Source organism: Lontra canadensis, unplaced genomic scaffold, assembly GCF_010015895.1.
Source record: "Lontra canadensis isolate GAN:19392208 unplaced genomic scaffold, GSC_riverotter_1.0 scaffold132, whole genome shotgun sequence".
NCBI classification, from domain to species: domain Eukaryota; kingdom Metazoa; phylum Chordata; class Mammalia; order Carnivora; family Mustelidae; genus Lontra; species Lontra canadensis.
This window is the reverse complement of record NW_022631126.1, coordinates 885,432-908,394: the sequence shown is the minus strand read 5'-3', so window position 1 is coordinate 908,394 and position 22,963 is coordinate 885,432. Positions and strand designations below refer to the sequence as shown.

At 52.2% G+C, this 22,963-nt stretch overlaps 1 protein-coding gene and 1 long non-coding RNA gene across 4 annotated transcripts; one reads left to right on the top strand and one right to left on the bottom strand.

Moving 5' to 3' along the window:
• Positions 1 to 282: 282 nt before the first annotated feature.
• ZNF629 (zinc finger protein 629) lies at positions 283 to 6,821 on the bottom strand. 2 transcript variants are annotated; one of them, XM_032842550.1, is made up of 3 exons: positions 6,636 to 6,821; positions 3,982 to 4,089; positions 283 to 3,826 (listed from the first exon to the last, which is right to left on the bottom strand). In XM_032842550.1, the coding sequence occupies exons 2-3, from the start codon at positions 4,052 to 4,054 to the stop codon at positions 1,293 to 1,295; spliced, it is 2,607 nt and encodes an 868-aa protein (XP_032698441.1). In that variant the 5' UTR covers positions 4,055 to 4,089; positions 6,636 to 6,821; the 3' UTR covers positions 283 to 1,292. The 2 variants fall into 2 exon arrangements, with proteins under 2 accessions (XP_032698441.1, XP_032698442.1); XM_032842551.1 differs by having other exon boundaries at positions 283 to 3,845; positions 6,636 to 6,650.
• LOC116858021 lies at positions 5,335 to 11,364 on the top strand. Of its 2 annotated transcripts, none has more exons than XR_004380853.1 (3): positions 5,335 to 5,433; positions 5,814 to 5,921; positions 7,550 to 7,867. It is a non-coding gene; the product is annotated as an uncharacterized LOC116858021 (long non-coding RNA). The 2 variants fall into 2 exon arrangements; XR_004380854.1 differs by lacking the exon at positions 5,335 to 5,433 and adding an exon at positions 11,272 to 11,364 and having other exon boundaries at positions 5,768 to 5,921; positions 7,550 to 7,729.
• Positions 11,365 to 22,963: the final 11,599 nt, after the last annotated feature.

Here is a 22,963-nt window from a genome sequence, read left to right as displayed (position 1 = left end):
GAACTGACACGTGGCTCTTTTGACTCGGAGAAGAGAAGTCTAAGGAGGATTTAACCACACACAAGCCTTGAGTCTCTGAAGGGCTTTATTCTTTGGAGGTCGACTAGCAGCGGGTTCCCCTCTCCACTGAGGACAGAATTCGAGGATGCGAGCTGCCACGGCAGCGAGTCTGGTGGCAGTTAGATGGCAGGAGACAGCTCCTGACGGCGAGACCTGAGAATGGGTAGGCGGGACCCTCCATCTGGGGAGGCCTCTTGGAGTCGAAGTCCCCTGTCCTGGGGGAACAGCCCTGGTGGCTGGAGCTGGGATCTGCTTGCACTTGCAGCTTAACAAGCTCCCGGAAACGGGGAGCACTGGGCAGCCCCGAGTTTGCTGGCCTCCATCCGGACACCACTTCACCTTGGCTTGCTTTCCTCAAAGCACCCTAACAGAAATCCCTCCCTGCCCCCTATTGTGGTGGTTTCCCAGTGTTCTTTGAAGTTCCTATGCACCCCAAACTTAAGCCTTTAAAAAGGCTTGACATCACTTTTTTTTTTCCTTCCCCATTTTTGGGTTCTTCCTCCTAAGGAATTCCGTGGGCCTCTTCCTCTAACAGGCAATCACCTAAGATCGGCCTCATCCCCTGAGGAAGCCCCAGGGCAGGGAGCTGAACTTTCTCCTCCTAGTTCCCTGGGTTGTTTCTTCTCTGTGGGCCTGGGGGCTCCTCCTCCCTTGTTTTTCACCTCCCCCCACACTAGTCCCCAGCTGAGCATTTTCCTCAGTGTCACTGTCCAAGGCTTCTGGGAGAGAGGCCCCCTCCGAACTCCAGGGGGAGGGAACACTGCGGGACAAGTTCATGGGAGGCTCTGCTACACCTTCTGAGGGTCACTCCTTTCAAGTCAATGCCACTGGATTCCCTGCACTTCCCCGACCCTATAGTTTCACAAGGATTTTGATACAGTTTTATAGGGTTGTCTAGAGACATATTGGGACCTCTTCCTACAATTAATAGGGCTTTTATCCACTATGGTTTATAGGGTTTTTCTGCTACAGACTTAAAGGGCTTTTTTTTTTTTTCCTACATATTTATAGGGTTTCTAACCCACAGTTTTTCTCTACTGCCTTATTAAGTGGTTCCCACCAACATTTTTATAGGGTTTCTCGTCACTGATGTAAAAGAACTATTTTTACCCCGGGTTCTTTATCCTCCGCTTCTCTACAACCTGATAGGGTTTTCCTCCTTTCCCCCACCCTCTCTGGGGAGAGCCAGTGTTCCTCTCAGGAGAGAGAGGCCCTTGGTCTCCAGACCCATTTCACAAGGTGACCCCAGGGTGGCAGCTCCGATGGAGGAGGAGGGCTGCGACTTCCGTGAAGCTGTCTCCACACTCAGGGCACAAATAGGGCTTTTCTTCCAAGAGGGTCTTGGGGTTTTCCCCGTCCCCATGGTGGCCACTCCCCGTGGGGGTGGGGGCCTCTGCCGCACCTTCCTGGACCGTGGACAGGGTGGCTGACTCTGGAGGGGGATCCTCAGGTGTGGGGGGCTTTTCTTGGGTGTGGGTCTCCTGGTGCCGGGTGAGCGCCAGGCGATCAAGAAAGGAGGCCCCACAGTCTGAGCAGCTGTAGGGCCTGGCCCCCAGGGGGCTCCTGAGGTGCTCCAGGAGGACAGAAGAGCTCTTCCCCAGCTCCGGACTCTTCTGGGATTTCCCACCTGCGTGGACTTTCTGGTGCAGCAACAGCTCAGAGCTGAGGCCAAAGCTCTTTTTGCATTCAGGGCATTTAAAGGGCTTTCCACTTAGAAAGGGGCTGGGCCCGGCCCCTTCCCCTAGACCAATCCTATAATCAGGGAAGAGAAAGGGCTTTTCATTGCCGTGGGTGAGCTGATGCTGGAGGAGCACGGCCCGATCCAGAAAACTTTCTCCACAGTGGGAACAAATGTAGGACTTGGAAGAGAGCAGGCCCAGCCTTTGGCTGAAGCTCTCCTGCCCCTCGGGCATTTTAAAGGGCTGTCCGGGGGGTTCAGCTCGGCCCTCCGCAGCTCCTGGGTAGGAATTGCCTCCGAAGGGGAGCCTGGGGGGTCGGAACTGAGGCGCCTTGGGGGCTGGGTGTGCGATGAGGCCATCCGAGTTTTTGTAGGGGTTTTCTCCGATGTGGATCCGCTGATGCTGCATGAAGATGCCCTCGTCGTTGAAGCCCTTTCCGCAGACAAGACACTTGTGTGGTTTGGCTCCTGGGGGCGGTGTCAGCAGGGCGGGGTCGCCCAGCCCCAGCAGGCTGTCGCCCTGAGCTCTGCGCGCCGGGGTCTTGCCCCTCTCGTGGACCACCCGATGCTGCTCCAGCTCGTGCGCCTCCAGGAAGGCCTTCCCGCAGTCGGAGCACACGAACAGGTTCTCATCCATGTGCGTGCGCACGTGGGTGATGAGGTTGGAGCTCTGGCTGAAGCTCTTGCCGCACTCGGGGCACTTGTAGGGCTTCTCGCCCGTGTGCGTGCGCCGGTGCTGGATAAGGTGGGAGCTGCGGATGAAGCTCTTGCCGCAGTCGGAGCACTTATAGGGCTTCTCGCCCGTGTGGATGCGCTGGTGGCGGATAAGGGTGGAGCTCATGATGAAGCTCTTGCCGCAGTCCGCGCAGATGTAGGGCCGCTCGCCGCGGTGGATCCGCTGGTGGTTGATGAGGTTGGAGCTGACGCTGAAGCTCTTGCCGCACTCGGGGCACTTGTAGGGCCGCTCGCCCGTGTGCGTGCGCTGGTGCCGCAGCAGCGTGGCGCTCAGCGTGAAGGTCTTGCCGCACACGGGGCACTTGAACGGGTCCTCGCGCAGGTGGGTCCGCTGGTGCTTGATGAGGGTGGAGCTGTGGCCGAAGCTCTTGCCGCACTCTAGGCACTCGTAGGGCTTCTCGCCGGTGTGCGTGCGCTGGTGCTGGGTCAGCTCCGAGCTCTGGATGAAGCTCTTGCCGCACTCGGTGCAGCGGTACGGCTTCTCGCCGGCGTGGATCTTCTGGTGTTTGAGGAGGTTATGGTTCTGGCCGAAGCGCTTGCCACACTCGGGGCACTTGTAGGGCTTCTCGCCCGTGTGCGTGGCCTGGTGCTGGATGAGGTCCGAGCTGCGGTAGAAGGCGCGCCGGCACTCGCCGCACTTGTACGGCTTCTCGCCCGTGTGCGAGCGCTGGTGCTTGATGAGGTTGGTGCTCTGGGTGAAGGCCTTCTCGCACTCCGTGCACTTGTAGGGCTTCTCGCCCGTGTGCGTGCGCTGGTGCTGCACCAGGTTGGAGCTCCAGCTGAAGCACTTGCCGCAGTCCGGGCACTTGTAGGGCTTCTCGCCCGTGTGTGTGCGCTGGTGCTGCACCAGGTGCGAGCTCTGCGTGAAGCTCTTGCCGCACTCGGAGCAGGTGTTGGGCCGCTCGCCCGTGTGGATGCGCTGGTGCCGCAGCAGCTTGGACCACTGGCTGAAGCTCTTGCCGCACTCGTTGCAGATGTAGGGCTTCTCGGCCCCAGAAGGGCGGCCCTGCACCAGCTCCCGGAGGCTGGGCTCATTGGCTGGGACCACCGGGGGGCTGTTCCACGTGGTCAGCGTCCCCCACTGCCAGCTGGCCTCACAGGCCTTGGTCCAGTCCGAGGGCGTAGGGACTACCTCAGGGGCGGGGGGATCCAGAGCCGTCTGCTGGTCCAAGGGGTTGGGGTGACCCAGTGGGGCTGGGGAGTCCTGAGGGACTGTTGGATCCTGGGAAGGTCTCTCTGGGGGCATCTCTGATGGGTCCTTGAATTCTGGACTCTGAGCTGGATCTCCCAAGATGATCTCCTCCCCAGAACTTTCCTGCTGAGGGTTCTCCTCTTCGTTCCCACTCTCAGCACCTACAGAGAGAAAGGGAGTCTCCAGCCCCCATTTCCTTTCAGAACACAGGGCCGGGTCTCTCTTCCCTCCCCTGGGTGTCCCCCAGAGTCTGGGCCCCTCCCTGAACCAGGGCCGCTGTCTTGTCAGGCCTGCAGTCCCTTCTTGTGCCCCTCACCTCTGTGAGCATCGCTGGGGCTCTGTTCAGGACCCTGCAGATCGGGGCCCCACAGTGCCGTCTCAGGCTCCATCCCAGAGCTCAGGACTGCCCAGTGTTCCAGGCACCCTGGGGGAGGGGGATAGGGGAGAAGAGAGGATCACACGATCAGAGCTGATCTGCAAGTTTCTTTACTTCCCAAGCCCGACTCCTTCACCTGCTGGCCCCAGGCCGCGTTCCTCCTTGGGTGAACTTCAGTTTCCCATCTCCCCATTTTTCCGGGCGTCTGTTCTCACAGCGGCCCCCCTACCCCTGCAGGCCCGATTCCTGCTCCAGATCTTAAGATCACAACTAAGCCGGTAGATGAATTTAAGTGTGTAATTAAAAGCTCATCAGTCATAACCCTCTGAACCCAGACTGGGGGCTAGAGAAGTATCTGACACCCACGGGGGAAGGAGGCTCTCACCCCACCCCTCTGATGCCCAGAGGCTGGGAAACCTGTTATTTTGCTAATCAGAGGAAGCTCATTATGACTCTAATTTTCCTCCTTAATGGGGCTGCTAATTGGGACCAATAAACTTTCCTTATGAGCCCAGAGAACTTACAGTGCCTGGAACACTTGAAGAGTTAAAAAAAAAAAAAGAAAGAAAGAAAGAAAGAAAAGCAAGCAAGCAAACAAGCAGGAAAGCAATCAGATTTCCCTGAGGGGATGGGGCCCTCCAAAAGGACTGGGGCACTTTCCCGTTATCCAAGCACATAAAGTTCAAGCCAGAGGTGGGGGGGGCGGTCTGAACCCATGGGGGACTTCTGCAGAGATGACCTTGAGAGGGAAATGAAAAGGAAAGGGGAGAAGGGGAAAATGTGTGGGGGCTGCCCAGTCGCTGCCCAGGTGTGTGTCCTGTCCTTATCTCTCCCGATCCTCCCCACAGGCCCGTGAGGGGACGAGGGGACGGAGGAGTCAGTCTGTCCATTTTACAGATCAGGAAATCAACACTCAGGGAGATTTCTCCAAGGTCACAGGCTGGGAAGTGACAGAGCTCAAACCAGAAATGCAAGGTTCTGGGTCTGGCTCGCCCCAGCCTCTGGGAGGGAGATGACCTTGGGAGTCACGTGAAACTCATAAATGTGGACTGCTGGCAGGAGACTGGTGATGAGGAAAGCTCAGACAGAACCTGTGGGCCATGATACGGAGAAATTCCCAGGACCATCCGCTTTCCTTGGCTTGTCGGATTCGGTGACTATGCCTGACAGTCTGCGCCGATGACCTCAAAACAGTACTCCCTGCTGAAGGCCCGCCCCCATTAACACCCCTTCTTCTGTTTCATTTGTTCTGTTTTGTTGTGGCTGTACCCTGTGCCTAGGACAGTGCCTGACACCTAAGAGGTGCCTTAGACATTTTGTTGAATGAATGAAGGTGAATGAGGGAGATGCCCCTCGTTCCTGGAAAACCTGTCTGGTCTAATGCCTTTAAAGGTCAGTTTGCAAAGGGGTTGGCGCCAAAGGAGCAGGAGTTCAGAGTGGCCTCCTGGTAAAACTTCACAGCTAGCTATCCCTCCAAAAAGGGTGACGGGATTCCAGCTTGAGGGAGTAGGTCCTCAGGAGCTAAATTCTAGGCTCCCACAATGTTTAGAGCCTAAACAGAGTCCCTGGGGGAGGGTCCTGGCTTCCAGAGGCTGTGTGGGAGGGGCACAGTGCCTAGGGGGGCAGTGGTGCAGAAGACAGGGCCAGCACTCAAGAGGAGGCAGCTGGGAGGCAACCAAAGTGTAGCAGGAGCGAGTTGCACCCTGCCAAACAGCGGTAGGGGAGACAGGAGTTGGATTTTGGGAAGTAAATTAATGTCTTCATTTCTGCAGCTCCTTAGGCCATGAAATGTCCCTTCCCCCATCTGTAAGTGTCTTTGGAGCGATGGGAGCAGGGGCCTCCGCCTATTCAGAACAGGCCCGCTGGGCTTCCTAGGACAGGTAAGACCTCATGTACCTTGATTGTCCCAAGAAATTCAAGCTCAGCGGTCCCGAGCAGAAGGGAAGGGGTTAAAGCCAAGGCCGCCATGCAGTAGGAAAGTAGTTAGACGGAGGGAGGCAAGAAGTGCTGGGAGCCCACCCAGGCACAGGCCGCGGGGCACCGGCCTTGGACCTCGGGCGGCCCCACCGCGGAGGGAAGGTGGGAGGGAAGGACAGGAGGAGGAGGCTGCCTCGCAGAGAGGGGTGGAGAGCGGCCCAGGGTGACCCTGACATGGAGGCAGCTGCGGGAATGCAGCCGCCCCGGCCCCGGCCCCCCCTCCCCCACGCCCGCACCAACGCAGACCCTGGACTTGTGCTCGCGTGGGTCCCCGCGACCCTCTTCCGGCTCCCGGGCCGGAGCCCCGCATCCTAGCCTCCCCCGCCCGCCGGGCCCCCAGGATTGCGGCGCTCCACGGCGCCCTGGCCCCGCCGGCGGCCCCATTCCTTCTTCCCAGAATGCTCACGCCCTCCCTCCCCTCCCCCACAGCCAGACCCTCGCGCTCTTCCCAGAATCCTCGGCCCCTCGCGGCCCCTGCCCGGCCCCCACCCCACCCGCGCCCGGGGCGGGGAGGGGGCGCAGGCCCGCGCGCCCCCGCCTCGCGCGCCCCATTGTTCCCGGCGGCCGTCCCGGGCCCTCCGGGCCATCCCCCAGGAACCCAGGCGTCCCCAACTCACGGCTCTGGAGTCTGGGGAAGGCCGGAAGGCAGAATCCAGCCCCAGGGGACTTAACCCCTTGAATGCCCTGCCTCGGGGGGGCAGGCTGGACGCCGAGGACTCTGGGGTCCTTCTCAAGGGGTGATCCCAGGCTGAGGACCCGGGGACCAGTTCAGGGTGACTGGGACGGAGCAGGAAGTGACCCCAGCTTCCCGGGCCCCTCTAGCCTGGAGTCAGAGCATCAGCTCTATGGGATTTAACCCTTTGCCTCCCGCAGCCTGGGGAAAAAAAAAAAAGGACGGGGAACGGGGGAGGTGGCTGAGACGCCCCTCTCTCGGTCTACAGCGGGAGCGGGTCCTCAGGGGGAAGCCCAGATGCCAGTGAGGGGTCTCTGGATTGCTGGCTACTCTCCATCTGAAGGGGGTTCTGCTGGCCACTGTCGGCAACCCGGAGCTTGGATTTGGTGGCTGCTTGTCCCCTGGGGCCTGCCTTTGTTGGGACTCAGACTCAGGGATGGGGTTCAGATGCCTGGGTTGTGGGGTGGGAGCGTGGACTGGCTGGGCAGATGCCAAGAGGGAACATCCTACAGACTGAAAATGGCATAAATGAAATAAGTCATGACAGCAGGAGTCTGGGCTGAGGGGACCCTGGCAGCCAGGAGGGATTTGCAGTATGCTTCTTGCCCAGTTGGCTCTCCTCTGAGCTGCCATGGTGGCAGGAGGAAATTCAGTTGTGTGTGTTTGTGTGTGTGTGTGTGGGGGGGTGTCACTGACCAGCGAGGGCCCTTTCCCAGCCGCTCAGGGGGTACCCAGCTCATAGCAGGAGAAATGAGAACACTGGTGGCTTCCCAAGGCCCAGGTTACCTGGACTCCCAATTCTTACACCCTTTATCTCATTCCTCCTCACCACAATTCGTGATTATCCCCGTTTTACAGGAGAGGAAACTGAGCTGTGGGAAGTGAGGCAACGTGCTTAAGGCCACGGTCGTCATTATTTCCATCGCACATTTGTCTCTTGAAGCCTGGACGCTGCGGGGAGAACAGTGGTGGAGAGACCCCAGAGCTGAACAAGAATCAGGCTTTCTACCCTCAAGAACTCAAGAAGTTTGACAGTGTGTAAGTGATAGACAACAGGAGATTCCCAGGAGAAGGTGAACAGGGTTATTTGTCCGGGGATGTGGAGGAGTGAGCGCAGGAACAAACTGTGTGTCAGAAATTATTCAAGAGGATGCAGCCCCTCTGGGCCTACATCTGGGGTGCAGAGAGTGTGGGCACCAGGAGAAGTGCCCCCCATTCCTGGGCCCTGCCCCTGCTCAGATCTCTGTGCTATCTCCTTCACCCACCTTCCCAGCCAGGTGCATCCCTGTCTTACCTCTCGCTCCCATCACCTTTGACACCTCTCTCCCACCTCAGGGCCTTTGCCCCTCCTGGTCTCCCTTTCTCTGCTGTTTCTCACAGCACACTATTGCCTCCTCCCTGCAAAAGCCTGACGTGGCCTGGGGGCAACAAGTCTAGAGAGGGGTTGGGGGTGGGGGTTGGAAACTGCATCCTGGAGGCTCTCAGAAGGGTTTAATTTGGCCTACACCCTGTTCCGTGGTGGGGGTGGGGTGTGTGTGCACACGTGTGTTTAGCCAGATTAATCGGCACCTTTAAAAATCAGTCCATTTCGGGATGCGTGGGTGGCTCAGTTGGTTAAGCCTTTGGGTTCAGGTCATGATCCCAAAGTCCTGGGATTGAGTCCCACATCGGGCTCCTTGCTCAGTGGGGAGCCTGGTTCAATCTGCCTCTGCCGGCCACTTTGCCTGCTTGTGCGCTCTCTCTCTCTCTCTCACTCTGACAAATAAATAAAATCTTAAAAAAAAAAATCAGTCCATTTCACATACAGATCCAAATTTCCCGCTTCTTTGGAAAATCCAAAGATGTGGCAGCAAGGCCCAAATTTTCACATGGCAGCCTCTGGTTGGGCAGTAGCTTCCTTCATTACAAGGCCACTGGCTTTCCAGTTTGCCAGTCTCTGTCACTCTCTTGTGTCTCCAACCCGGAGGCTGAGAAGTGGTTTCAGTGTATCTGTGATCACTCACTGTTGGTGTTCCAGCACCCGCTTGATGGGAGTTCTGGTTCTGTACCCCTTGGTGTGTCCCCCAGATCAGAGTAACAAGTGTGAGGAAGATGTCTTCTGAGGAGTTCCGTTTATTGTGCATTTACTATGTGCCACTACTCACTCCAAGGGCTCCGCGGACCTTGATAACAACTCGCAAAACCAATATTATCATCCCGAGGGTAGGGTAAGTCCCTTGTACACGACTAAGTAGTGACGGAACTGGGTTCACATCCAGACACACTGCCTTTAGAGCCACACGGCTTCTAACCACAACTCTCAGAATGGCTCACATGTGTCTGGGGGCAGCCCCTGAGCCACTCAGGGGCGCCATCCTCTCCCCCAACTTGCTCCAGGAGCTGGAGAGAGGAACGGGCAAGGGTGGAGTGCCCCTGCTCAGACCGGGCCATTCTGATGGCAGGTGACTGCGTGCTGTCCGTTGCCCACAGTCAGCTGGCACAGTGGCCAGAAAGGAGACCCTCCTGGAAAGATGACTGTTCCCCCACTCCTTGCCTTTCATGGATGGCCCACTGCCAGGCTCTTCTTGGCTGCCACTCAGCAGCCTTCCACGTGGCCCCTTAACGCAGGCCCCCATGTCCCGAGACCCAGGTCGTGTGAGGGCTGTGAGGTCCTGGAAATGGGCCCTGATCTGTCCCTGCTCTGTCCTCACTGCTCAGGGTGGTGTTGGGCATCTAACTTGGGGATCTGGCTTCTTCTTTGGAAAGGGGATGGGCCTTGGTTCCCAAAGGGATGGGAGGGTAAAATGAGATGATACGAGAATTCAGAGCAGACCAGCTCTAGAAATGGCTGCCTCATTTTTTTTGCATCAGAGTGCACAGTCCTCAGCCTGGTGGGCAGGCGAGCCAGGAGCCTGGAAAGTGTGTCCTGAGAGACACAGGGAGTGTATAACTTGGGAGGACCTGAAGCGGTGACCCGAGACTCCAACCCTCTCCTCTGTAGGGGACGCTCTCAGGCAGGATGTGAGAGCTGAGAAGGTGCAGCCTGAGAAGGGTGGGGAGGGCTGCTTCCTCCCCACCCCTCTCCCGAGGACAGCTGCCCACCCGCAGGCAGGGGGCCTCCAGCCAGTGCCGGCAGGACAAGCTGGGCCCGCTTCCCTGGGGCTGTGCCTGCCCACAGGATGTATTAGGGGCTGCCTTGTAGGAATGTGGTCCTCAAGTGTGGAATAAGAGCAGAGTCCCAGGACTGGGAGATCCCTTCTGCCTCTAAGAGTCCAGGAGCAGTCACTCCTCTGCTCAAGAACCTGCAGTAGCTCCCTAAGACTTCTCACATCGAGTCCTACCCTCCTGCTGCCTCCTAACCACCATGTCCCTAAGGCTCAGAGCCACATGCTTCCTTTACATTCTCTTCCTCGAACATTTCCTGCTCCATGTGGTCAGTTCTAGAAATCCTTCCATGTCAGTGGCTTAGCCTTGTCCCTGTCCTCGAGGCCTTGTTCCTTCTGTCCATTTGCCTGACACACCTGTGCGTGTCACGGTTGTCTGGGTTTACCAGCTCCATTTCTCTCCTTGATACCCAGTCATTCTCCCCAAGGCCTGAAGGGCCCTCCTCTGCACCCCGTTTGTCAGCAGGTCCTCAGGCCTATGGCACCTCAGCCGAGTCGGCCCACCTCTTCCGTCACCCTGCCCCAGGCCACTGGCACACCCTGGTGATCATACCTGAATGACCAGGGTGACTTTCTGACAGGTTCTCTGGCCTCTAGCCCCCTTGGCTTCTTCCCACCTGTCCGGTCCCCCAGGATTCTTCCAAAAAGGAGCAGTGTGTTCACGCTCAGAACACCTCCTCTGACCTCATCATCAGTAGGGAAATTTTGTTTGTTTGTTTGTTTGTTTGTTTTAATTTTTGAAAATTAAGAATTTTTATATATTTTTATTTTGACAATAACTTTGATTAAGCTATAGAAAGCCACGGGGCACCTGGGTGGCTCAGTGAATTAAGCGTTTGTCTTCGGCTCAGGTCATGATCCCAGGGTCCTGGGGTCTATCCCCACATCACATCATTGGGCTCCTTGCTCAGCAGGAAGTCTGCTTCTCCCTCTGCCTGCTACTCTCCCTGCTTGTGCTCTCTATCAAGTAAATTAATAAAATTTAAAAAAAAGAAAGCTGCATATATAATTGGGTAAATACAATAAATTTATATATTAAATAATTGTAGGCATGTATAATTTAAATGAAAATAAAAGTAAATATGGGATGCCTGGCTGGCTCAGTTGGTACAGCACATGACTTGATCTCAGGGTCATGAGTTTAAACCCCATGTTGGTCATGCAATCTACTTTAAAAAATAAATAAATAAGGATGTCTGGGTGGCTCAGTGGGTTAAGCCTCTGCCTTCAGCTCAGGTCATGATCTCAGGGTCCTGGGATTGAGCCCCATATCGGGCTCTCTGCTCTGCAGGGAGCCTGCCTCCCCCCCTCCCCCGCCTGCCTCTCTGCCTACTTGTGATCTCTGTCTGTCAAACAAATAAATAAAATATTTAAAAAATAAAAAAAAATAGAAAACATGAAAGTAAATAAAATATACATATACTGTTTTGTTACCAGGTATTTGCATAAAGGCGTGAACCAAAATAGCTCCAGTCATCACGATTCTGGGCCTCAGTCACCTTACCTGTAGAACAACCCATCAGATCAGATGTTCTCAACAGTAAGGGTCTGGCCATATGGAAAGCTTGTCTACATAGTTGATGTTTTGGGGAGGGTAAAGTGCCTGGAAAGGACAGTGACTTCTGGGGAGAAAAAAGACTGAGGATCTGTGGTAAGAGGAAGACTTAACTTGGGATTCTTTGGTTCTGTTTGATGCTTTCCAATTTGTAAATTGGAAATTTCCAATTTCTACTTTTTAAACGGTAAATATTTAGAATATAAGGTTGGAGTGGAGAGTGTGGGTTAAAACAACACGTTGATCTCCTTTTCGGGTTTGTCCTGATCCAAGTCACATTAAATCATATGCAGCTGATTTCCTACTCACATGTGACACGTAGAGTAACCTTCGAGAGAGGTCCCCGTTCCCCTGGAACAGATGCTTGACTGTGCCCTAAGCACGGGAAAGGAGATTGAAGACAGATGGAAGAGAGGATTATATTGTCACACACGGTTACGATACTTAAAAAAAAAAAAAAAAATCAGTAAGCTCCTGGAGACTTGAAGCCTGATTCCACTGTCACCACACTCCCAAGGACCCTAGACTTGTGGGTGGAGAAGTGACGTGTAAATGCCAGGGAAGCGGGCCTGTCTGAAACCAGCCTTTCTGCCTCTTTCCTCAGTGTCCCCCAAGGTGATCCCCATTGTCACATAGTGCCACAGGCTCCACGCCCACTGGGTCCCCCAACCCAGGACTGTCTGTCTTGCTCCTCGGGCCTTTCACCAAGCACGGCTCCCTTCGCCTCCTCTAGAATGCTTCCCTGTCTCCTCTCCACACAGCCAAGTCCTGTCTTCAGGGTCCTGTTCAGAGGCCAGCCAACCTTAAGTCTCGACCCTGACACTCAGCCCCACTGAGCAAGTGCTTTAGAACCTATACTTTCGGGGCTCCTGGGTGGCTCAGTGGGTTAAAGCCTCTGCCTTTGGCTCAGGTCATGATCTGGGGTCCTGGGATTGAGCCCCGCATTGGGCTCTGCTTAGCAGGGAGGCTGCTTCCCTCTCTCTCTTTCTCTGCCTGCCTCTCTGCCTACTTATGATCTCTGTCTGTCAAATAAATAAATAAAATCTTAAAAAATAAAAAAAAGAACCTATACTTTAATTCACATTTCAGACACTTGTGTCTCTTGATATGAGGTGGTTATCCTCACCCTTCCTTTACTCCTGGGGGTACAGGACTTCAGACAGGTAACATGTTCAGATCACAGAACAACCCTGAGAACCTGGGGTCTATGAGCCTTGGATTTGCTGACTGCGGGTCGGAGGCTTCCCTCCTTCAAAATTCCACTAAATCCTACCTGTCCTTCCCAGATGACATTGTCTCCTAGAGAACTGCCCTCCTCTTTTGTCACAATCTGACTGCAGGGATTCCTATGTTTTACTCGCCATCTTGGCCACATCGGGGTACCCTCTCTAGTGTTATTTGATATTTTTTCCTCAGCGCGGGTTTCTTCATGAAATAAAACATATCTGAGACAGAAACTCAATGTCAGTGTGATACATAGAAAATTGCTTGTTCCTGGGGCACTCGGCTGGCTCATTCGGAAGAGCATCCAACTCTTGATCTCAGGGTTGTGAATTTGTTAGGTGTAGGGAGTACTTAAATAGGTTAAGACTTAAAAAAAAAAGAAAGAAAATTGCTAATTATAAGTGTAAAAATAAATACAAGGCAAAAGTAACTCCAAGTGATTCAAAGACCTAACACTACAAAACTTTTAGAAGAAAACTTAGGGGTAAATCTTCATGACCTTGAATTTGGCAATGGTTTCTTAAATATGATACCAAAAATACAAGCAGCAAAAGAAAAAAAGTAGGTAAATTGGACTTCATCAAATTTAAAAAATATTGTACATCAAAGGAAACTGTCAAGAAAGTGAAGACGACCACAGAATGGGAGAAGAAACTTCAGCCAACTATGTATCTGATAAGGAACTAGTATCCAGCATATATAAAGAACCACAGGGGCACATGGGTGACTCAAGTTACGTAAGTGTCCAACTCTTGACTTCAGCCCAGGTCATGATCTTAGTGTCATGAGATCAAACCCCATGTCGGGCTCCCCACTTAGCATGGAGCCTGCTTAAGATTCTCCCTCTCCCTCTGCCTTAACCACTCTTAAAAAAAAAGTCACTGTAACAACACAACAATAAACACAACCCAATTAAAACATGGGCAAAGGACTTGGACATTTATCCAGTGACGATCTATAGATGGCCAACAACACATGAAAAGATGCTCAACATCATTGGCCATGAGGGATATGCAGATCAAAACCCCAGTGAGATCCCACTTCGAACCCACAGGGACAGTTACAATAATAATACTTTCTAAAAACCCAAGAGTAACCAGTGTTGATGAGGATGTGGAGAGCTCGCAACCCTCACGCGCTGCTGATGGGAATGGAAAATGCTGCGGCCACTGTGGAAAACAATTTGGTGGTTCCTCAAAAAGCTAAACAGAGGACCACCCATGACCCAGCAATTCCAGGTCTGCATGCAAGAGAAATGAAAACATATGTCCACACAAAAACTTGTTCACAGATGCTCATACCAGCATTCTTCATAATAGCCCAAAAGTGGAAACAGCTCAGATGTCCATCAAGGAATGAAGAGATAAACAAAACGTGGTGTGTATCCATATAACGGAATATCATTAAGCCATAAAGAGGAATAGATGGCTGATAGGTGCTACAATGTGGATGAGCCTTGAAAACATTGTTTTGGGTTTTTTTTTAAAGATTTTATTTATTTATTAGAGGGAGCGAACACAAGCAGGGGCGGGGAGGGGAGAGGGAGAGGGAGAGGGAGAAGCAGACTCCCTGCTGAGCAGGGAACCCAACGAGGGGCCCGATCCCAGGACCCTGAGATCATGATCTGAGTCGAAGGCAGGCACTTAACCGACTGAGCCACCCAGGCACCCCTGAACTTGAAAACACTATTTTATTAAGTGCAAGGAACTAGATGTGTGGGGTTTCATATTTTATGATTCTGTTTATACGAAGTATCCGGAACAGGTGAATCCAGAGAGACACAAAGCAGATGAATGGTTGCTAGGGGTAGGGGGCGGGATGCGGGGAGGAATGGGGAGTGGCAGCTTATTGGGTACAAGACTTCTGTTGTGGTGATGAGAGTGTTCTGGAACTAGACAGGGGTGATGGCTGCACATCATTGTAAATGTACTACATATCACTGAATTGTAGACTTCAAAATGGTTGAAGTTATTGTTATGTGAATTTTACAATAAAAACTTCAATCAAGGGCGCCTGGGTGGTTCAGTGGGTTAAGCGTCTGTCGCCTTCAGCACAGGTCAAGATCCCAGGGGGCCTGGATTCTAGCCCCCTCATAGGAGTCCTTGCTCAGGGGGGAGTCTGCTTCTCTCTCTGCCCCTCCCTGCCCTGCTCGTGCTCAATCTCTCTCTCTCAAATAAAATCTTTTAAAAAAATTCAACAACAAAATTCAACCAATATTGAATTATGCTAATAAGTGCCATTGTATATTGTTGCGCAATAAGGGTCTAAAGGGCTCGTTTTGTGTGTATGTGAGAAGGAGTGACAGAGACAGAGGCACAGCGAGCGTGCAGTGGTGATAAAGTCCTCTGCACCAACCTGAGACTCTCCCCTGAGTGCCCTCAAAGGGTTCTCCTGGGAAGGGGAACAGAAAGGACCGCCCTGCTCCCGGTGCCATCTCAGCACACTGGCAAAGACCTTGACATCATTCACCAGGATGCCACCTTGCCTCCCCATCTGGGCTCTGGTGCAGGTTATATCCTATGCAAAGGCATCGGCCATGGGGACCAATATGATGACACTTCAGTTGAGGCTTAATCCCCCAGCCAAAGCCCACGGGTCAGGGGCTGCCTGCCCAGAAAAGGGATCTTTCTGCAATTTGTCTACCCCAAGGGGGCACCTTCCTCGTAAATTGCTAAAATTCCTGTGGAGACTTCCTCAGTTGTGAGACACCTGGAAAGCCGCCACCAAAGTCAGACTTTGTTTCAGTTCTTGTTTCTATTACATTCAGTTGTGAGACCTTGTTCTAATTCCTGGACCTTCTCTGATTCTCCATTTCCTCATCTGCAAAATAGGAAAACAACCCTTCCAGAGTGTGAGAACTGAATGCGGTGTGAGCTCACACTGACCCTTGGTTTTTTTCCCCCTGTAGTTAGCTTCAGCTTTTATCTTTGGCTTAAATACATTTTTTTTTTTACACTAGAAAAATAGTATAACCATACCAATGAAAATATAAAAAAATAAAATCATGCATTTTACATCTGCTCCTAGTTCAACTATTTTTGCCTTTCATTGTATTTCCTTCCTGAATTTTTCTCAAAACTTTTTTTTTTTTTTAACCTTAGTTATATGTTTTTGGTGCTTCATCGTCTTCACGGCCATAATTTTACAGGCTGTCTGCAGAATTCTTTCTACCTACACCATATTTTGCTGAGTCATTTCCCTGTTCCTGAATATCTACACTGCCTCCGTTTTTGTTCTTATAAATAAAACTTCGGTGAACATCTCTGAGAGTATATGTCACCTCAATTTTGATTGTTTTCTTAAAAGACAGTTCCAGAAATAGAAATATTGGGTCAGATCTAGGAGCATTTCCCTGGCTTTGGTGATGTGTTACCTTGTAATTAGTTGTGCCTCTAAGTGCATGATAGTCGGTCTCTGTCTGTCTTGTCTAAAGGATGTGAGGAAAGATTTGATTACATGCCTTGCTGAAATCCATCTAAACGAAATCTAGAAAATTTCCTTGGTCTGTGAACCTAGTAAGAAAACTTGCAACCATAGAAAATAATTCCTACTTCATAGGGTGGATGTGAGTATTAAAGGTATCATGGCATGACCGTTCAGATCAGGGCCCCGTGTGAGTGAGCCCTTGACCGGTCAGTCCTTATTCTTGTTTTATCCTTATAAAGGATGTGAGAGTATCCTGGGACTGCAGCTCTCTGTGGCCTTCTAGGGATCACTGCTTTCCTTACCAAGCTTGTAGGGTTTGATTCTTGTAAGGTTATCATCCCTTGACTAATGGTTTCTCTCTTTCTTTCTCTCTCTCTTTCTTTCTTTTTTTAAATAAGGATTTATTAATTTGAGAGAGAAAGAGCAAGCACGAGCAGGGGGAGAAGGAAAGGGGCAGAGGGAGAAGCAGAGGCAAAGGGAGAAGCAGAGGCAGAGGGAGAAGCAGACTCCTCCCTGAGCAGGGAGCTCCATGTGGGACTCGATCCCTGAACTCCAGGATCATGACCAGAGTCAAAGGCTTAACCAACGGAGCCAGTCAAGCGCCCCTTGACAAATGGCTTCTGTTTGCTAAGAGGTTTTGTTTTGCTTTGTTCATTTCCAAATATATGTCCAGAAAGAGAAGTATGAAGTCAAAGATGTGCAGCCTTTCTCTAGCATGTATGATATTATAGATATTAAAAAGATATTAGATATTAAAAAAGACACCTTTAAGAGCGAGGCTGGCAGTTGGGCTTGTTTATTTATACCTTGCTTGGTTTCAAAAAGGACCCAAGGCATTTACAGAGCCACATATTCTACAACATCTAGGAAGACCCACAGCTGTTCAGCACTGGCCATTATCACTGATAACAGCAGCAGTAGTAAAGTGTTATTAACAAGACCATAAAAAACCCAACCAAACCCAAAACAGAAAAGGCAAAGGTGAAACATAGGGGGACATGATAACATGAATCCAGGGTTGATACCCAAAACAATTGCTAAAAGTGAGGCACCCTTTGGTGAACTTTCTAGAGGCCTGGGCAGATATTGGTTATGTAATTCATGTGAGACATGGGAGAAAGTTCTGTGAGTCCTCATCAAAATGACATTTCGGGACTCTTGGGTGGCTCAGCTGGTTAGGCATCTGGCTTTGGCTTAGGTCATGATCCCAACATCCTGGGATCGAGGCCCCTATCAGGTTTTCTGCCTGCCTTCCCCTTGCTTGTGCTCACAGTCTCTCTCTGATTAAAAAAAAAAAAAAAAGACATTTCGTGATGCGGAGGACACGTCTTCAACCCTACCCCCTAGTTCTGAATCTGGTCCAACACAGAGACAGATGGGCACGCAACGCCCCAGTGCTGTGGGAGATGGCCCATGCCTGTGCTAGGTTTGCGAGTTCAGCGGGTCTGCTTTGAAAGCCATTGTTACAAATCACACATCCCAGGCTTAAGCAATCCTAATAAGGGTTTAGCTACATGTATCTTTCAGGTCTGGGGTTTGGTAGATACACAGTAGCTCTAGCTTGCCAGTTCCAAGAGCCATCACCAAGAATGGAAGAGAGTGGCCCTGGAAATACACACGGGCAAGAAGATGGCTTTGTTTCACGTTGTTAGAGGGATAATATAGGGAGCTTTTGTTGTTTGGTGTTTCACCCTTGAGATCTGACTACTAGGTTTGGAGCAAGCCTGCTTTTTACAGGGGCAATCAAGCTGTGCCTACTTCTAGCTGTTCTGTCTCCAGGTCACCTTCCTTTTTCTCAGGGGTCTAGAGCCTGTAACCCCAGAGGGCTTGGATTTGACCTTCTTCCTTCCATTTTAATTAATATTTTTTGTGCCAAGCAATTGACATGAGTTATTTTAGTTTTACCATAACTCCGGCAGGTGGGTATTGGTGCCCCTGCTTTATGCTGACAAAATAGAAGTTCAGAGATATAGCAAGTACCTTGCCCAAGGTCGCCCTGCTAGTATGAGCTGTGATTCGTTGCCTTCCTGTAGGACTCAGGACCCTTATTCCTCCCTGCACCAAGCCATCTTGCAAATCACCTGTTTGATGCTCTGATTTAGGATCCCAATTGAGATAAGCATCAAGCTTTCTGGCCTTTGGCTTGTGTTATTAATATCTTTCCCTTGTTTGGAAAACTGGGACTTCAATTTGTCTGTCTCTAGATTTTGGTATCTCTCCTCCAGTGAGTCAGGTGGCTTGGAGCACTCACTGGCAATTTTTCTCTTTTTACTTCTCCAAGTCAGATCAGGAGGTGAGGATTGATTCAAAACCACACGATGCTTTTTTAAAATTTTTTTTACCTCCACTGTCGGGTTTCAATTTCCTCTTACCAGAGTTTGTTATAAAAGAAATCTCATAATGCAAATAAAAACCATGAAATACAAGTTTTAACCTAAGAGGTTTGCAAATATAATTTGCTTATAGACTACATGGAATCAGGAACTCTCAAACATCATTAGTAAGAGCATACATCTGCACTGCCTCTTTGGGGGAAGGAAAATTTGGCAACACTGGTCGAAATTCAACATGTGCACACCCTTTGACCCAGAAACTCCACTTCGAGGTCCTACAGGCACGGGGGCACCTGCGCACTAAGCTATTCGGCAAAGTGTTGCTTCTACAGCAAAAGACTGAACGTAACCTACAAGTCCACTAACAAGGAAGTCGATTAAATACATTACGGCATATCCATATAACAGGATACTCAGCGGCTGTGAAAAAAAGGAAGCAGATACGCACACACTGACATGAGACAGTCTCCACAATATGTTTGTACGTGAAAGGAGGGGAAAAGCAAGGGACCACAGTGTGCATTATCGTATTTGTGTAAATATATATTTACTCAGTGTCTTTCTCTCGCTCTCTCTCTTTTTTTAAAATTTTATTTATTTATTTATTTATTTATTTGATAGAGATCACAAGTAGGCAGCGAGGCAGGCAGAGAAAGAGGGGAAAGCAGGTTCCCATATGGTGCTTGATCCTACAACCCTAGGATCTACGACCCTAGGATCATGACCCGAGCGGAAGGCAGAGGCTTTAACCCACTGAGCCACCCAGGCGCCCCCTCTCGCTCTCTTTTTAAAAAGATTTTATTTATCTATTTGACAGAATGACAGCAAAAGCAGGAACACAAGCAGGGGGAGTGCGAGAGGGAAAGCAGGCTTCCTGCAGAGTAGGGAGCCCAATGAGGGGCTCGATCCCAGGACCCTGAGATCATGACCTGAGCCAAAGGCAGACACTCAACCTACCCAGGTGCCCAGTGTCTTTCTCTCTTTGGATGTCTGCAACTTACTTCTTTTGAGGGTCACAAGATCCTTGTCTTTAAGCAAGTATAGCGTCCATGCTGGGCCAGCATTGCTCATTACTGTGTGTTAGCCTGGTGTAGGAATTGGGTACCTTTGCCCAGGACTGACGGGACATTCCTGTCTGACAGTCCTATTGGTTTTGAAGCTTCAGGTCAGAATTCCCAGAAAAGGTTCCTAAAATCAGTGCTGCGGGGGCCTGGGTGGCTCATTTGGTTTAGCATCTGTCTGCCATTGGCTCAGGTCATGATCCTAGGTCCTAGGATGGATCCCCACATCAGGCTCCCCTGCTCAGCGGGGAGCCGGCTTCTCCCTCTCCCTCTGTCCCTGCCCCTCCTACTTGCACACAGGCACTCTCTCTCTCTCTCAAATAAACTCTTAAAAATCAAATCCAATCAAATCAGTGCTGCCCCGTGGAGGAGAAGAAAAGCATACCCTCCGGGGTTAGAGGACCTTGAGTCCAAATCCCACGCCGACATCCACTCATTTCCTAACCCCATCCATGAAATGGGAATCGTAGTATTGCCTTCACGGAATTGGCCTGAGGCTGTAGAGATAGGTGTGTCAGGAACCCAGCGCAAAGACGGCCCTCAAGAGACAGCAGCTCTTACTAGCCTGTCTGTCACGCTCTTCATTGTCCTGTCACAAAACGGACCCTCGAACACCTGTCCTTTTTCAAAAGGTAGCAGTAAAAATCGTGACAATGACGACTAGCATTTCCCGAGCACTTATTAGGCGACACGCCCTCTTCTAAATCCTTCACATGTTCACCGAATCCTTACAGCAAGCCTTTGAGGTAAACACCGTGATTTTTACAGATCGGAAGGCCGAGGCTCAGAGAGGTTCAAGAACCTGCCCGAGGCGGCTCCGCGGCTTAGCTGAGCGGGCGCACGAACCCAGCGAGCTGGGCGCTGTCCTCTTGATATGGGCACGAGGGTCACCGAACCGTCGCCCAGGGAGGACACAAGACAAGTCAGCCCTCCGCAGGGACAAGAGGACGACCCCCACCCCCTCCTCCGCCACTCCCCCTCCAGCGGCGGCTCGGGCCCGCTGGGGCCGAAGGGGTTATTCCCACTGAGACGCGGGCGCCCGCAGCGGCTAGAGAGGCCCTGCCGGCGGCGGGAGCCGCGCGCACTTCCGGCTGCGGCCGGACTGCGGGCGCCCCACGGGCGGGATCGGGGCGCCGGGCGCTTGGCGGCGGCCTCGGGGCGCACAGGACGGGGCGGGGCTCCAGGAGCTCCTGCGCCCGGAGCTCCAGAGAGCGAGCCCCGCGCGCGGGGCAGGGGCGCACCCGGCCGTGCGGCAGGAGGTGTCTCCGATCGTGGCAGCCGGGGGGCCCCTGGCCTGTCCCCGCGGGCCGGTCCGCGGGGGCGCGCGGCGGGCCGGCGGTGCTCCCCTGAGGGACCTCGAGCCTTCCAGAGCCCGGGCTCAGCGAGCGCCCGCTCCTTTCGCCTGCTCCCAGGTGCCCCCTCACTCCCCGAAGCCGCCGCTTTTGTAGTCGGGCTGGTCGGAGACGCTCGGCGGAGCGAGGAGCGGAGCCGGAGCGCGCGGCGCAGGCTGGGCCCTGGCGCCGCTGACCCGTCGGGATGCGGGCCGGCTTCTGGGACCTCTCAGTAGGCCTCCACCCGACGTGGCCGGCCCTTGCCTTTCTTCCCTTTCGGGCGAGAGACGTGGGTCACGGTGGAACCTCGCTTCTCTTTTCTCCCGCCGCTCCCCGCGACTCCCCTCGTCCTCTCCGGACCTTTTTCCACTTCATCTTACTCTTGTCCGCTCCGTCTTTCCGTTCCCACTGCCACCATCTTTCGATCGCATTGTCACAAACCTTCCTTACTGCGGTGACCTTCAAACCTGACTGCTTCCCCGCTGGCTCGTATGCCACTGTACACCCCACCGGTCCCCAGACTCTTGCCTCGAGCCACACCCTTGTTCAAAAAGCGCTTTTGGCCCCAAACTGAAGCTATGAGCTCAAGTCAAAAGTCTTTAGCACGGCGTTCAAGGCCCCTTAAAAATTTAGCTTCGGCCCATCTTCTAACCTGATCTGTCTCTCGGTGCCCTGTGTTAGAGACTGGTAGCTACAGTTCCAAAGTGTGTTTCAGCTGGTGGGCAATTTCTTTCAAAAATGTGAGTTGATACTTACTTTAAAAGTGGGAGATTTCATCTTAAAAACAGTTAACCAAATTTCTAGCTTTTGATGCATCAGTAGAGCTGGAAACAGTTCACTCATGTTCTTCCACTAAACTGGTTCAAACAGAGTTGGCACCCCCCCTTAGCAGGACTGCACCCCCTGATTCATTCTCCACTCCCAAGCCCTCCCTGTCTGAGCCTGAGGAACAGCAGCTATGCTTGTGCTGATGTTTTTCCTGTAAGGGAAGCAGGTTTTGGTTCCTGTGTCTCTATGACAAGGGCACAGATGGAAGGTAAGCCAAGAGGCATTCAGGTGTAAAGACACCAGAGTAAGCACCCAGCCTCCATGCCCGTCCTATCCTTTCCTGGACCCTATAGCCGTTTGAATTTTCCACTCAGGCCCTAAAGGAACCCTCATAGATTAATGGCCTCCCAGATTCTCGAATGAACCTGAGGACGGCATCTTTGTACCATCTTTTCCAGTGAGTAACCTCTATTCTGCAAGGTCCTTGACTTGATCTACCATGTGAAACCTTCCCTAACGACCAGACATCTAACCAACTTCCATCCACCCATCCACCCACCCATCCACCCATCCATCCATCCATCTCGACAGCATTTGTGGAGGCCAGGCTTGGGTTAGATGGGTTAGGACCAAACCAACCACCATCATTTCTCCCTCCTGGGGATTTTTGCGACTGTGACTCAGTATCTTATATGATGTCGTACACATGGTATGTGATCGATAAATACTTATCAACTGGGTAAGTGGCATAGTCATGCCCATTTTATCCCCCTAGTTCAGTTGTAAGATTCCAGAGGGAGGGGTCTGAATCAGATCCATCTTGGCACTGTCCCAGTGACTGACACACTGCCTGGCACATAGAATCCGAGGAAACATGTGCCCTAAGGAGGGGCCCCAGACAGGCTATAGATCCCGAGTTTCAGTCCAGTCCTGTGGCTGGAGACGGCACCCCCACCACTCTCCCCCAATCCTGAGTGATGCAGAGGAACAGAGAGGCAGCCCCAAGAGAATGGAGAACAGAAGCCTTACTCAGTACTGAGAGCCAGGAACACTGCACAGACCCCTCGACCTGGAGGCTCTGCTCAGGACTCAGCTGAAGCCATGTCTAGGACCCAGCTGTATCCGTGTGACCTTGTGCGTGAAACCCAGCCTGATTCTGATTCTGAATTCCAAGCTCTAGAATAACAACAATGGTTCACATGCACTGAGGCACTCTCTGAGCCAAGCACTGGCAAGGGCTTCATCCCCGTGGCCTCCTTCCAGCCCTACAATGTTGGAGTCAAGACTCTGAGTATCTCTTCTTTGCTGATGTCAAGGCTGAAGTTCCATGCCTTGCCTGAGGCCACGTAGTAATGCGCTGAGCCAGGAGTTCAAGTCCATATGGGCTGAATCCAGCGCTCCTGTGCTTAGCTCTGTGCTCCTTGCGGATAT

Bases quoted from the DNA above. Each gene is read 5' to 3' on its own strand.
- ZNF629 (XM_032842550.1), bottom strand. From the start codon at position 4,054: ATGGAGCCTGAGACGGCACTGTGGGGCCCCGATCTGCAGGGTCCTGAA. The intron at 3,827-3,981 runs GTGAGGGGCACA...TTCTCTCTGTAG, and splicing joins CCCCAGCGATGCTCACAGAG to GTGCTGAGAGTGGGAACGAA.